The sequence below is a fragment of the Nicotiana sylvestris genome, chromosome 1 (genome assembly GCF_000393655.2).
Source record: "Nicotiana sylvestris chromosome 1, ASM39365v2, whole genome shotgun sequence".
NCBI lineage: Eukaryota > Viridiplantae > Streptophyta > Magnoliopsida > Solanales > Solanaceae > Nicotiana > Nicotiana sylvestris.
Genome location: NC_091057.1, coordinates 185,305,215 through 185,318,998, shown reverse-complemented (window position 1 = coordinate 185,318,998; position 13,784 = coordinate 185,305,215). Strand labels below are relative to the sequence as shown.

Here is a 13,784-nt window from a genome sequence, read left to right as displayed (position 1 = left end):
GAAAAGGAATTATGGTGTAAGTCAAAATTTTTAGGCATACAAATAATACACAAATTGCCGCAACAATGATTCAGTTAGAAATTACTTGGCTGAAAAATAAAAATTTGCTATTTGTACAAGTGATGTCTATTTAAGATAAAATACGTACCAATTTTAAAGGTTTTTGTTGAAAAACTAATTAAATTTTGTGTCTCAAATCTCAATAAGCAAATATGCATTCCTACAGATTTCCTTCGTAAAAATAGCACGGTATAGCCAGTTTTCGATCTGGTCATTCAAAAATAGCCAACGTTTACCAAATCAATGAAAAATAGCTACTATTTTGCTGCAAAAGAGACCAGTCTAGCATAATATATTGAAGTCGGTGCACCTGTGTATGAACTCCAGCATATTATGTTGGACCGGTATACTTTGCTAGCTCCAGCATAATATACTGAAGACTGGAGCACCGGTGCTCCAAACTCCAGTATATTATGCTGGACCGATATACTTGCTGGAACTCCAATATATTATGCTGGAGTTTTAGTGTACTTATGCTGAAACTCCATCATATTATGCTGGAGTTCCAGCATACTTATCCTGGAACTCCAGTATAATATGCTGGATTTCAAGCATACTTATGCTGGAACTCCAGCATGATATACTGGCGTATTTTTCGGGTTTTGAACAGTATTTTTGCTCAAATTTATCTTTACATAAAAAATGGTTAAATTTCAATTACTTTTGAAACTGAGCTATTTTTGAGCGACCAGTTATAAATATGTCTATTTTTGAATTTCTCTGGTTTCCTTCGCATCCAACCTCTTTCTCAAAGGAGCTTCTTTCATTTATTGATTCTATTTCTTACAATCTTGGTTCTTCAGTCTCTGCTTGTTATAGATCTAGGATTATGAGATCACGCATTCAACCAACTGTACTCGCCAAACAATTTTCGAGAAATTTCGAGGAGAGTCAAACAAGTTTTTTCATATATCTTTCGATATTTTGAATTTTATATTGTTTTAATTATAGTACTTTTTACATAATTTTCAAATATATTAATTTTTTTTCAAAAAATTTAAAGTGTTTAAATTTATTATCACATTAAGAAGTTTACTCTTAAAATTCGAGCTCCGCCAAATAGATTAGGACAAGTGAAGCACTATTATTTTTAAAGAGTGAAAATTATTTTGATCTCCCAACTTTACTTTAAAAATTACATTCCTCGTCCAACATTAAACAATAGATATTCTACTTCTCCTATTATATGCTTGTCTATTTTACCATTGATATTTTCAATTCCTCCTCTATGTATATGATTTTTTTATTATATTATATAAGAAATATCTTATTATAAATTTTATAATTAAAGCTCAGTAACATTTAACTAGAATAGTACTTCTATGAATTTGTAACAAAATTTATTCTTACTCTTTTTTATTATTAATTTAATATTAAGTATATATTTAGGTTTTACTTTCTCTTTTATTCTCTCTCTCTTTTTATAAATTTAAGTAACAAAATATTTTCTAAGTTATAATTTAAAGAACATCCAAATATAAATATGTAATCTTTTCAAAATTTATTCTAAAAGCTACCTCTATTATTAATTATTATTTTTTATATTACTGCACTAACTTTTATTTGATTGGTATTAATAAGATATTTTATTCTTATATTTTAATTGCGCCCATTTCTTTAGTATTTATAGTTTAAATAAATTATATATGATTGATTATCGTTTTTTACTTTTTTTTTTATTTTGTTAAAAAAATTACTTTCACTATAGATAAATACATAACATAGATTAAAAAATATCGTGATATTAAAAAGTATAAAAGAAAAATATAGACCAATGCTGATAAGATCAAGTGTAAAATATGTATTTTAAAAATATAATTGAGTTCGAAGGATCAGAATGTCTATTGTTAATGAGGAGTTTGATTTTTAAGACTTTCACCCTATTTTTAAACAAAAGCCGAGGCAGTCGGCACATAAAAAACCCGTCTGCTGCCCCAAGTTGGAGTGCTTTCTCTCTCGGTTAAATATTAGCAGCAGAATTATACATACATATTCTATAGATATGGCGCTTGCTGATAGAGATTTTCCCGGTAAACATTCTCTTCCTCTTAACTAGTTGAATTGTGATAATGAAAGTCGTTCCTTTTGTGTTTTATTGCAAATTTTTTGTTCCCTTTTCCTTTTGTTAGGACGAATAATTTTGCCGTTGCTTACATTGGGTGGAATTGCTCTTTGGATGAATTATTACGGGTTTTTGGGTAAAAGACCGAGAAGTAAAGTTCTATTCTGGTCAAGAGCAGGTCGATTAATCAAAAAGTATTTGGGACCTGATTACGTAGAAAAAGAAAAAGCTTTAGCAGAGGTATGTGCAAAATCTGTTTTTATTTTTTTATTTTTGATGGTGTCTTACGAAAACAAATTGGCAAAATTATAAAACAGAGTCATGGTGATCTCCAGGGGAAAAGAAATCTTTGAATCTAGTTACTCATGGATTTTTTTTTAAAAGTGAGAGGGCAGTCCAGTGCATGAAGCATCCCGCATTCACGCAGGGTACGGTACGCAGGGTACGGGGAAGGACCGCACCTCAAGGAGTGTGATGTAAGCAGCCTCCCCTTTTGCAAGCCTCGACCTAGCAGACAACTTTAATGTTGCTCCACGACTCCCTTTCTTTTTTAAAAGTGATTAAGATAAATTGACAATGTCGGTCTTTTTGGAGTACTGAATTAGATTATCGGTTATCCTCTTCATGTTTGAAGCTAATTCAGAAAACAAAAACAAAGATTAAACCCAAACTTGGCAAAAAATTAAAGAGTAGAGGTTCTAATTGAGGAGCCAAAAGCGTGTTATTTACGCACGAGTCCACATTTTGCTACATAACATGGGTCCAATAATCAAATATACTAGTAGTGATGTTTATCTCATAAGCGCGGGAAGGGCATCTTTTTTGTAGTTTTTTTTTTTGTTGTTGGAATAACGTAACTTTTTATACATTTTCTCTTTAAAAATCCGTGTTGCCACCTGTAATGCAATTAGGTTCATGATGCAAAGGAGGATTACTTCAGCCAGCTACCAGATGATGTTTTGTCTTCCATTCTTGCACATTTGACAGTAGTAGATGCTGCTAGGACGAGCATTTTATCTAGAAGGTGGAAATATCGCTTTGCCTCTATGCCTACATTACAATTTAGATGCCTTGACATGTTTGGGATTAAACCTTACAACCATACATGTTGCCCTTACTATCAACAAAAATTCTTGAAAGGAGTAAATCAGTTATTACAACTTTATACGGGTCGTAAAGTGACTCATGTTAAGATGACTTTTTGCTTTGGGAGACAGTTTTCTAGTGAATTTGACCAATGGATGCATTCTATTTCAAGATTAGGTGTTGAAAGACTATATCTTTCTTTTGATTGTGGTATTAATTATCCCATCCACAATTCCAACCCTATCCGTAATTCGGACAAGTTGTTTAAATTTTCCCTTGAGCTTCTATCTCAAGCATCCTCATTGAAACATTTGCTTTTGTACCATTGTGTTGTCCAATCAAGTATAGGAGTTCGTCTTAAATCCCTCAGGACCCTTACTTTGCTGGGTGTTCTGTTAGAAAGCGACCAACTTGAGCGTATTTTTTCCTCTTGTTTGAATCTTAATCTGTTAGAGCTATGCTATTGCAAACTTCCTTATAAGCTATGGATCTCTGGTACAGTAACATCTGTTGTTTTCTTTGCTTGTGGCGGATTGGAAGAGATTGATCTTTGGGCTGCAAATCTTCACTCATTTGAGTGTAACTTCTTTAGCAAAGTAAGATTTTATTTTTCTTTTGTTCCCATGTTGGAAAATGTAATGATTGATTTAAAAGGAGCCACTGCAATGCCATACATATTTGGTGATTTTGCAAGAGATTTACCAGCTCAGGTTAAATCTTTAACAGTCAAAGCTAGTCAGTCTCAGGTATTTAATAATGTCTTGTCTTCTCAAATTCCTTCGATCTTTGTCTTTTTGAATACCTTGATCACTTGAAGCATTTTTTATTTCAGATAGAATACTTCCCAATAAAGACACAGATGTTCAGAAACCTTAGGGAGCTAACCTTGGTGCTTGTGTTCACGCACGACTTTGACATAGTCAACATTTCGCCTATCTTAGGTGTTTGTCCTCTTCTTCAATATTTGGATGTAGTGGTGAGTTATTCATATTCATCTCTCTTTTTTTCCCTTTTTCTGGATATTCTATATATTCTTTGCTTGATCTTATATGTTGATGACTTCAACATCTATTGAATTTATAAGTGCACCCGCTCTCCCGCATGCATATGTACTGATAATTCTCCTTGTGTTTATGTGTCACCATGCATTTTCTATCAAAAACAATTTATACTGGGGAAAGTACAATTATTGCCAATGACCGTCATCTATTGGCGTGTTTAGTTTGCATGAGACAAAACATCTTTCACTTCCTAGTTAGTCTAGGAACGAGAAAATGATCCAAATGGTCCTTAATTTATTGGGGTTGTTTCATTTTGAAACGTAATATATCCCTCTTTATAGATATGATCCTTAATGTTTGTAAAGAGGTGACAACTTTAGTCCAAAGCCCTAATTCTAAAGATTCTGCTAATTTTAACCCTTCATTTCATGTGTTGTTCACATGACTTTTAAAGGTTAACCTGAAAACCTTCAACCTCTACTGGTCAAAATGAGCTTTTAAAAAGTGCTTCACTTTTCCCTTACGTCTTCTGTGCATCTCAGGGCATTTTCTTTTGTTTCTGAAGTGCTGTTTTTCAAGTTGTTAGTTTTTGAAGTGCAATTTTTTTTCAGTGCAGTCTATTTTCTGAGCAGTGCAGTGCAGTTCTTTTTACTGCAAATAAAAACAGCTCAACAACGTCTATAGAAGCAAAAACCTAATGATATCTTCACTTCAAATTACATTAAATGAAGTAAAGTTTAATGGAAACACTAATACATAGTAGCTGAATACAGCTTTACAAAATACACTATGAGTTGTTGTAAGATCTTTACTTCAAACCAGCTACCCAACACCAAAACAACAGCATTAATTCTCCATCAGCAAAAAAATCAGCAGACGGCCTGAAATGTGCGGGAAAAAAACCATTAGCTTAGATATGACAGAAAGTATAACCAGGTTTCACCAAACAAAAAAAGGTTACCCTGTTAAACATTTATGTGGGATGAAGTTATGTTTTCATCTTGGACAATTTCTATTCTTCAAACCTGTAAAACAAAGAAACTTAGGTTTTCCTTAAGATGATGAGCTAATTCTACTGTCATACAAAACTTTTTTGACCAATAGCTTATAGAGAACAAATGATGTAACAGGCATACAACAAGCTGGCTCAAACACCTTTTTTTGGCTGCATATTTGAGGAGGGTTTTAGATCAGGGAAGGTTTTACCAGTTAACCTTTAAAAGTTATGTGAGTTGCACATGGGTTGAATGGTTAACCTTAACAGTCCTTTTCGAAAAATTTGTTAGATTTAGGAATTTGGACCGTATCTATCACCTTTTTACATACATTACGGACAAAAATGAAGCAACCCCAATGCATTAAGGACCATTTTGATCATTTTCTCGTCTAGGAACTAATAGAGATGTTTAACCCAAATAGTAATTATCTACTACTACTTTTTTGCAAGGGGGATTATGAACCTTTTTGGGTTAGCTGAATTTAAATAGCTTGTAAGCACCAAGTGCTGAAAAATACTTTTTTAAGCGTTGGGGCCAATTTATAATTAAGCAGCTACACATTTAGGTAAAAGTGCTGAAGCTGAAAATAAGTTATTGATGTGTTTGATAAAAAGTGTTTATTTTGTTATAAGAACCAAAATTTCCTTAAATCTGTTAACACTATAGAGGAGCTGAGTACTGAAAGATTTTTAATTCTGAAGTGATTCAAATAAAAATTAGTAAATGATTTTGGATGGGCACAATTTGCCATTTGATGTTATGTGCACAGTTTAACAACATATATATTTTAAGATTATAGAATGTGGCTTCCTTTATCATTAAAATAGCATAGTAAAGAAGAAGAAGCTGCAGCTTATGTTTCCCTTGACCAGAACAACCGGAAATAATGTTGAAACACTTTTGCCAGGAATTATCATTGAATTGAGACCTGCATCTTAGAATTGTTCATATCGGACTGCTCTAAAAGATCTCAGCTATATCATTGCCTCGGCAGGTTAATGTTTCTGTGAAGAATGATAAAATAGTTTACCAACCTTTCTGATTAGTTGCAGAGAAAGGTTTCTCACTGTCAAATGTGGATATTTGACCTTATTTGTACAAGCACCGTGTATGAGAGACAGAGATGGAGGAATAGGGCGATGAAAGAAGAAAGACGAAGAAATGAGTAGAATTAGGGCTTTTTTGTAAAGGATATTTTTGTTTTAAGATGTTATAAGGCATAAAAGGTAAAATACTTGGTCAAAACCAAATAGCTTTTAAGCTAAAAATCCATAAGTTGGGCCTAGCTGGTTACCTCTCTATGATCATTTCACTGTTCTGATTTGGACATAATGAATTGTTGATAAAATGACTAGGGAAGGATTCAATAACTCAATTACATATGCTTATTCCAAGAGAAATGAATGAAGATGTAGATATCTAATGTAGTGAAATTTCTGCTTCCCCTTAAAAAGGCACTTAAGCTTTTAAACTTAGATGCTATTCATCTAGTCATGTTTACTTAAAAAAAATACCCTTGATGGTAACTCAGACAAGGCATGAATTTTAGATTGCTAACTTAGCGCTGAAAATGGCTTACCTACCATACATTGGCATGTCCGCCTGAATTAAAGGATAATATGATAAGTATATTACCTTTTCACTTTAGTCAAGTCATGTTTACACCAATAAAAAAGTATTACCCGACGTAGACTAAGGATAACAGTTACTTTGCTAAACCCTTTTGTGAATTGCTACATCCCTACAGCTTTTTGTTTTAATTTCATTAGATCATTTGACTTTCAGTCCTAGAAGAATACAACTTTGAGCAACTACAGATAGACATTCCTGATTCCACCACTTGGACTGCAAGATACAAAAGATTTTTTGAAAACTCTGCTAACTCTATCATGAAGATAAAAAATCTAACTGTATAATTTTGTTCTGCTCATGGTGTAGATTGGAACATGTAAGATACTGAATCAGTTCCAGATGTTAGAAGCCCTACAGGATTAGAAGAGGCATATTTGTGCTTTTTTGCTTCTGAAGATATTGACATATTGTACAGTTGTAATAGCGCACCCTTTGAACTGTTTATCTATAAAATTACTTTACCTTCTCAACAACAAAAAATCATCTTTAGATAGTGCAATTATTTTGAACTAATTTCTTTTCCTCTCCTACATTTTTTTAATAATCTGGAATGACTGATTTGCGCTGAAAACCTTGTTAATGCTGATATTTGATAACAAAGTGCCACATAAGTTTAGTTGGCGAAGTGCAAGTCTTCAAGGTCCTGCATACATTAGAGAACTATATGTTATCATTTGTTCATTTTAACTAGGAGATGTTACACCATGTTGTGTGCTAGAAAAGGTCTAACTATACTGGTAAGTGAATGAAGCGCTTACTATAGTTGATTTCCATTAAACTATTTTCTTGATCCACAGCATAATGAACTACTTAGTATAATCCTTACTGTCCAATTAATGTGCTGCCTTAGCAAGCAGTCTTGGTTCAGTTAAATGCCGCTTGCTTAAATACAAAATTCATAGTTGTGTTAAATTAGCAATATGTTGATCTCATTCTCGTTGTGATCTCAGCAATCGAGGACGACAAGGGATGGAAGAGGAAGTGGCATAAGGCCTCCTTTATCTCCTACATATCACACTGAACTAAAAGAAGTGACATTTGGTGGATTTCGTGGAACCAGAGCAGAGATTGAATTTGCTGTTTATATTCTGAGAAGTGCATTGGTACTTGAACGAATGTTTCTCACCCCATGTTTTACATGTTATTCTGGTAGTGGTACATGGGAGAAAACGCGGGGTGTTTCCCTCGATGAAAGAAAACGTAACTCAATTGAACAAGAACTACATGGGCAAGCTATCTCTAGGAATGCTGTGGTCATCATCCAATAGGTTCTTGTACAAATACTATATTAGCTTTCTATTGTCATCAGTGGTATGTAAACTTGTAGAGGTTATGGAATTACCTATTTATTTGCTATTGCTAAACAAAGACTATATTTTATGATTTTTCAATGGTAGCAGGCTCATGCTTTAATGAAGAGGCATTGTCTGCTTGTGCTGCATTTTCTTTTGCCCCCTTAAGAATGGATGGTTGGACTAAATGCTCGTGCAATTATGTCACAACCGTATAATGCTTCTATTTTTCTGCTGCTCATACACATTTTCTCTCATTTTTTTATTCTTCATTTGGATAACATTAGGTTCTTCTTTGGTGTTTTAGCACAGTATGGTAAGTAACTTCCTCTCCTAGTGTTGAAGACCATTTTGGTGCATTCTATCCTTAATGTTTGGCATGTCAAATTTCATCGTGGTGCTGGCCCTATTGGTTAGAGGCGTTTGGTATAGGTGTCTTTCTGTTGATATTAAGTAAGAACAGTTCTATATCTCCTTTCTTTTTTATAAAAAAAAAATTATCCTGAATAATCGATGTCTCAGTTGAGTTGTTTTTGGTTAGCATTAGCTGGGAATTGATAGAATTGCTGTTCTGGTTGCAATGCTAGTTTCATGAGAGACGTTAAGACTTTTGATAATGTATTGCTTCACGAGCCATCTCCTTTCCATGATATGGGAACTTGTGAGTTGCACGATACCGGCTTGCTAAAAAAGATGGAACAAAAGTTGGAGACAGAAGGCTAGAAGATGTCAACAGACTGCGTAAATGTGTTGAATAATGGGCTCGATGTATCCTTGAAGCGATTAATCAAAGAGATTTTTTTCTTTCCTATACCATATATGAAATCTTATTACCAAAAATGTGCATAGTTTCTAATTTACTCGCCCTGTTCACATTTTTTCTACAGTTATTATATCAATCATTAACTACTAATTAATAGTAGCTGAATCTTCCTAGTTTGTCGAGCTAAAATTCAGGAACAGAATCTTCTAAAAAGATTTGGCGTAAATCAGATCAAATCATATCACGGAAATCCTTTATCTTCAATTTATAATCAAATTCTGTTCTTCGATATTTTCACAATCGCTACAAATCAAAATCCCAGTTCGTCATTAAATCAAAATCGCTACAAATCCACCATTGACAGCCATTAAAAAGCTTGAAAGCTTTGAATTCAAATTTGGATTTTCAAAAATCATTATTGTTTGGATTGGTTGTTGTTGAAAATAATTGGGAATATGTTTTGGAGTTTATATCTCAATTTTGAGGGGTTTTAGTGAAGATAGACTTGGTTTTGACTGAATTTCAGATTGAAACTCGAAGAAGAAGAAGACATATTGCAGAAATTGTAGATATTTTGTAGATAAATTGTAGATTATTTGTATTCTGATTGTAGATGCTTTATTTTCTGTTTTCACAAATAAAAAAACGACTAAAACTTCTACAAATCTTCTGAAAAAACGCAATTATATCAAAAATCCCAATTATGCTATAATTGAATGGGAATTGGGACATTAAAATTCAATGTACCCAGTTTGTAGATATTTTGTAGATAATTTGTAGATTTTCAACATAGATTGTAGTTTAATTGTAGTATAAATGTAGTAATTATGTAGATACCCTTACAAATAATACTGCTTTATACATACTTAAACTGATTTGTAGTATATTTGTAGAATTTTTGTAGAAAATTTGTAGATGAAGAGAAAAATTTTGTAGTCAATATTTTTTCAACATAGATTGTAGTTTAATTGTAGTATAAATGTAGTAATTTTGTAGATAATTATGAAAATAATATTGCTTTATACATCCTAAAACTGATGTGTAGTTTATTTGTAAATAAATGTAGGAATTTTATAGATATTACCGTAAAATCAGATTTCCATAGAATTTGAGATATATGTGGCATAGGAATATAAAAATCTCTTCTATTTATTTCAAATTCTTATCAATCCAACTGTAACTACTTCATATTTTTGTTATATCAAATGTGTGTATAAAGTGTGCGAAATCAAGAAACTCAGATTAGAAATAGAAAACGTAAAACAGAAGTAAAAATAAGAAATGGATAATGGAGAAGTAGAGAACAAAGGAGTTTCCTCGTCGGAAACCGTCAACGGCGGCGAAGGTGTATTTAGTTCAAATTCTGATCAATCCAACTGTAACTAAAATTTATCTACAATTTCTGCAATATGTCTTCTTCTTCTTCTTCTTCTTCTTCTTCGAGTTTCAATCTGAAATTCAGCCAAAACCAAGTCTAAATCTTCACCAAAACCCCTCAAAATTGAGATATAAACTCCAAAACATATTCCCAATTATTTATAACAACACCCAATCAAAATAAATAATGATTTTTGAAAACTCAAATTTGAATTCAAAGCTTCAAAGCTTTTTAATGACTGTCAATGGTGGAATTGTTGCTCTCTTATCTTTTTGAAGGTTTGTTCTTCTTAATTGAGAAAATTTGAAGATGAAGGTAAATGTGTGTATGAACTTTGAAGATTTGATTTCAATTTTGATGAACTTTGTTGTTCTTCGTTGATGAACTTCCACTGGAGTAAAATGGGGAACCAACTTTGTTGAAGGGTTTCTTCAATTTTCTGTGAATTTAGAGGGAGAATTTGATTTTAGAAGATGGAAAAAGGTAAAAAGAACGTGGGTGGGACTGAGGGGTTAGGAGAGAGAAACGTGCAGATTCCTTTAATTAAGGAGTAAAAAATGTACAATTAATTATACCCTTAATTAATTATGGTATAGAATTGATAATTTGGTATACTAAATGTAATTAAGTCAAACCTTAAACATTGATGGGTAATAAGGTTTCCTATGTGGCATAGGAATGTAAAAATTCCATTAATCAAGCCTTGTTTGGGCTTAGCAGGCTAGCAGGAGAAGAAAATAACAAATAGCTACTTTTAATACCGGTAAGCAAAATTTATTTATTGTCACTCGGACAAAACTTATAACACCCGATAGCCTCAAATTACAATATACATTTTATAGCTCAAAAGTAATTCTAGTGGCTAGCTACCGAATTATTCATCTGACCCACAAGCACCTGATAGATCTTAAAAGGGAAATTTTCATAAAGCACTATTTTTTAGTAGTAATTAGCCATTTATAGATATCATTTGCTATATTACGGGTTATATATACCTTTTATGTGGTTATTTGATGTATTTAAGCTATTGTATTCATGAATACAATAGCAAAAATAGTCGTGAATCAAGGAAGTCCAGCTAATTAGTTGTTGTATTCGACTGTATTCATGAAGTGAAACATGGGATTACAGCTGGACAGATTATTGTACGCGACTGTATTCACGACATGAAATAGGGGATTACACTGTTTTTAAAAGGGAAAGTGAATCAATTAACATAATAGACTCCTAATATAACTCAACAAACTCAATTATAACACATAAATTTTGTATTTTCAGTTGTAAAAAAGATTCTCAATCGAAAAATACCCCAAAAACATAGCAATCTTCAGAGAAATTATATAATACATTTGAATACTTAAATTATATTAATTAAAAAAACTTATGAATACATTCATGGCATATAGCGAGACAGTGAATACAATAAAATACAGAGAATACAACGGAATACATTGAAATACAATGAGAAAAAAAGACAGTGAATACAATGAAATACATGGAATATAACGAGATACATTAAATTATAATGAAAAAAAGACAATGAATACAATGAAATACATGAAAATATATTGACATATATTAACAAAAAATCATCCGACATCATCCATATCTCAATTTTTTCAATTGGCAGGGACGGTATTCACGAAGCTAGTGGAGCCGGCTTATACAGCAGTGAGGAACGAGTTTAGGAAGAGAATGGGAAGGAAAATGACAGTGACAAGCCTTGGCGATTCGACACTTGCTACACAGTCCCCATTACAATTCCAACAATAACGCTAATGTTTGTGGGCATGAACGTAACGCTACTGCATGACAACGTCTTGATCTGTAGCAGTTCACGCAGTACCACTCTTTTATTTCAACATCGCCTCCTCCAGTATCATCATAAGCCTCCCCCATCTTCCACCACCTAACCCCATTTATTTGACCCACATTGCTGTGTAAACAATCAACTGCCGAAAATTTTTACTACACACCAAATCCAACAATGTAGAAAAGAAAACTTCATTAACGTTTAAAAGAAATTCAATTAAAGAAAGGAAGAAAAGAAAAGAAAGAAGCTTAAATAGTACCGAATAGAGATAAAGAAAAAGAACTAGACAGAGAAGAGGAAGAAGCAGCCACCAACTTACTCCACGATCGATTCCGATTATGCACTATTTCCATTGTTGAAGCCGAGGGTATTTTCTTTTAATCAAAACACATACAATAATTTCTGAAGTGGGCTTTGCACAAATCCGGTGGAAAGAGGAGGAGATCGGAAATTTTAATGGGATGAGGGAAGAGAATGTGATGTATCAAAATAGAGAGAAAGAAAATAGTGTAACTGATTAGCGTATTTAGTGGCTTAGGGCTAGGAGGTAACCACAATTAACTATTTTGCTATAAACCTTAAAAGATATCTATAGAATATATTTTTTTAAATGATATTTATTTAAAATAAATATGGTGTTAACCTTTGCTATATGAGGTAAAAAATCCATCTTAAAAAGGAGATTAAATCTCCAGCATAACAAATTCATAGTAACAACAATCCACAAACAAACACAGGTTCACTGGAGAAATGATTTCCAGCCCAAAAAGGTTTAGCCGGAAAACTTCATTAGTCGCAGCACTGGCCGAAAAATTTACGGTAGCCGAAAAAGCTAGATACCGGCCAGATCTGTCGAAACCCAAATAGCAAGCAAACCATATTTTAGATCTAGATTTTCATAATATCAAAAGCCCCCAAAATAGTAAATAAAATAAGAAGAAAGAGTTATCGGATTTAATGAAGGATCGCTGATATTTGAGTTTCCTTCCAGATCTAAAGCCAACAAGATCGAGCACATTGGGTTAGATTAACTGGGTTTTGATTTCGATTTCATGATTAGTGGTGAGGTCGAGGCTGGAGCCTGGACACCATTATTATTAATACTACAACTGCTGAGATTTGACAAATCTTGTATTCAATTCTTGAAACTTTGAACTTAAAGGCGAGAAAAAAAATCACTCCAAATCAAGTAGTAGTCCCAAAAGTTTGACCAATGTAGAGGTAGACCCCACGTCTTACATTTTTAGATTATGTATTAGACTAGAGAGCATTTGTTTTTGAATATTGGTATATTACAACCAAGAGGTTGTGAGTTCGAGTCTCCCCAAGAGCAAGGTGGGAAGTTCTTGGAGGGAAGGATGTCGATGGTCTATTGGAAACAGCCTCTCTACCCTAGGGTAGGGGTAAGGTCTGCGTACACACTACCCTCCCCAGACCCTACTAGGTGGGATTATACTGGGTTGTTGTTGTTGTATATTACAAAATATATACAAAATAGGTTGTCACTATACAAAAATTATACAAAATACACCGTTACTATACAATTTGTATATAATAGACTGTCACTATACATAATATATACAAAAAATAGATTGTCATTATATACAAATACACTAAATAGACTGCCACTATATAATTTATATACAATATATTGTCATTATACAAAATATATACAAAATAGACTGCCATTATATAAACT

General features: G+C 32.9%; 1 protein-coding gene across 1 annotated transcript; it reads left to right on the top strand.

Moving 5' to 3' along the window:
* The first annotated feature begins 1,971 nt into the window (after positions 1-1,971).
* LOC104248017 (F-box/FBD/LRR-repeat protein At5g56420-like) lies at positions 1,972-8,280 on the top strand. Its single transcript, XM_009804190.2, has 5 exons — positions 1,972-2,090; positions 2,190-2,362; positions 3,034-3,954; positions 4,041-4,184; positions 7,790-8,280. Exons 1-5 carry the CDS (start codon positions 2,063-2,065, stop codon positions 8,105-8,107), a joined length of 1,584 nt encoding a protein of 527 aa, XP_009802492.2. The 5' UTR covers positions 1,972-2,062; the 3' UTR covers positions 8,108-8,280.
* The last annotated feature ends 5,504 nt before the right edge of the window (positions 8,281-13,784 follow it).

What these genes read in the sequence shown, in the direction of transcription:
- LOC104248017 (XM_009804190.2), top strand. Translation starts at nt 2,063, where the DNA reads ATGGCGCTTGCTGATAGAGATTTTCCCG. An exon ending in TGCTGATAGAGATTTTCCCG is followed by an intron (nt 2,091 to 2,189) that starts GTAAACATTCTC and finishes TCCTTTTGTTAG; the next exon opens with GACGAATAATTTTGCCGTTG. An exon ending in AAGAAAAAGCTTTAGCAGAG is followed by an intron (nt 2,363 to 3,033) that starts GTATGTGCAAAA and finishes TAATGCAATTAG; the next exon opens with GTTCATGATGCAAAGGAGGA.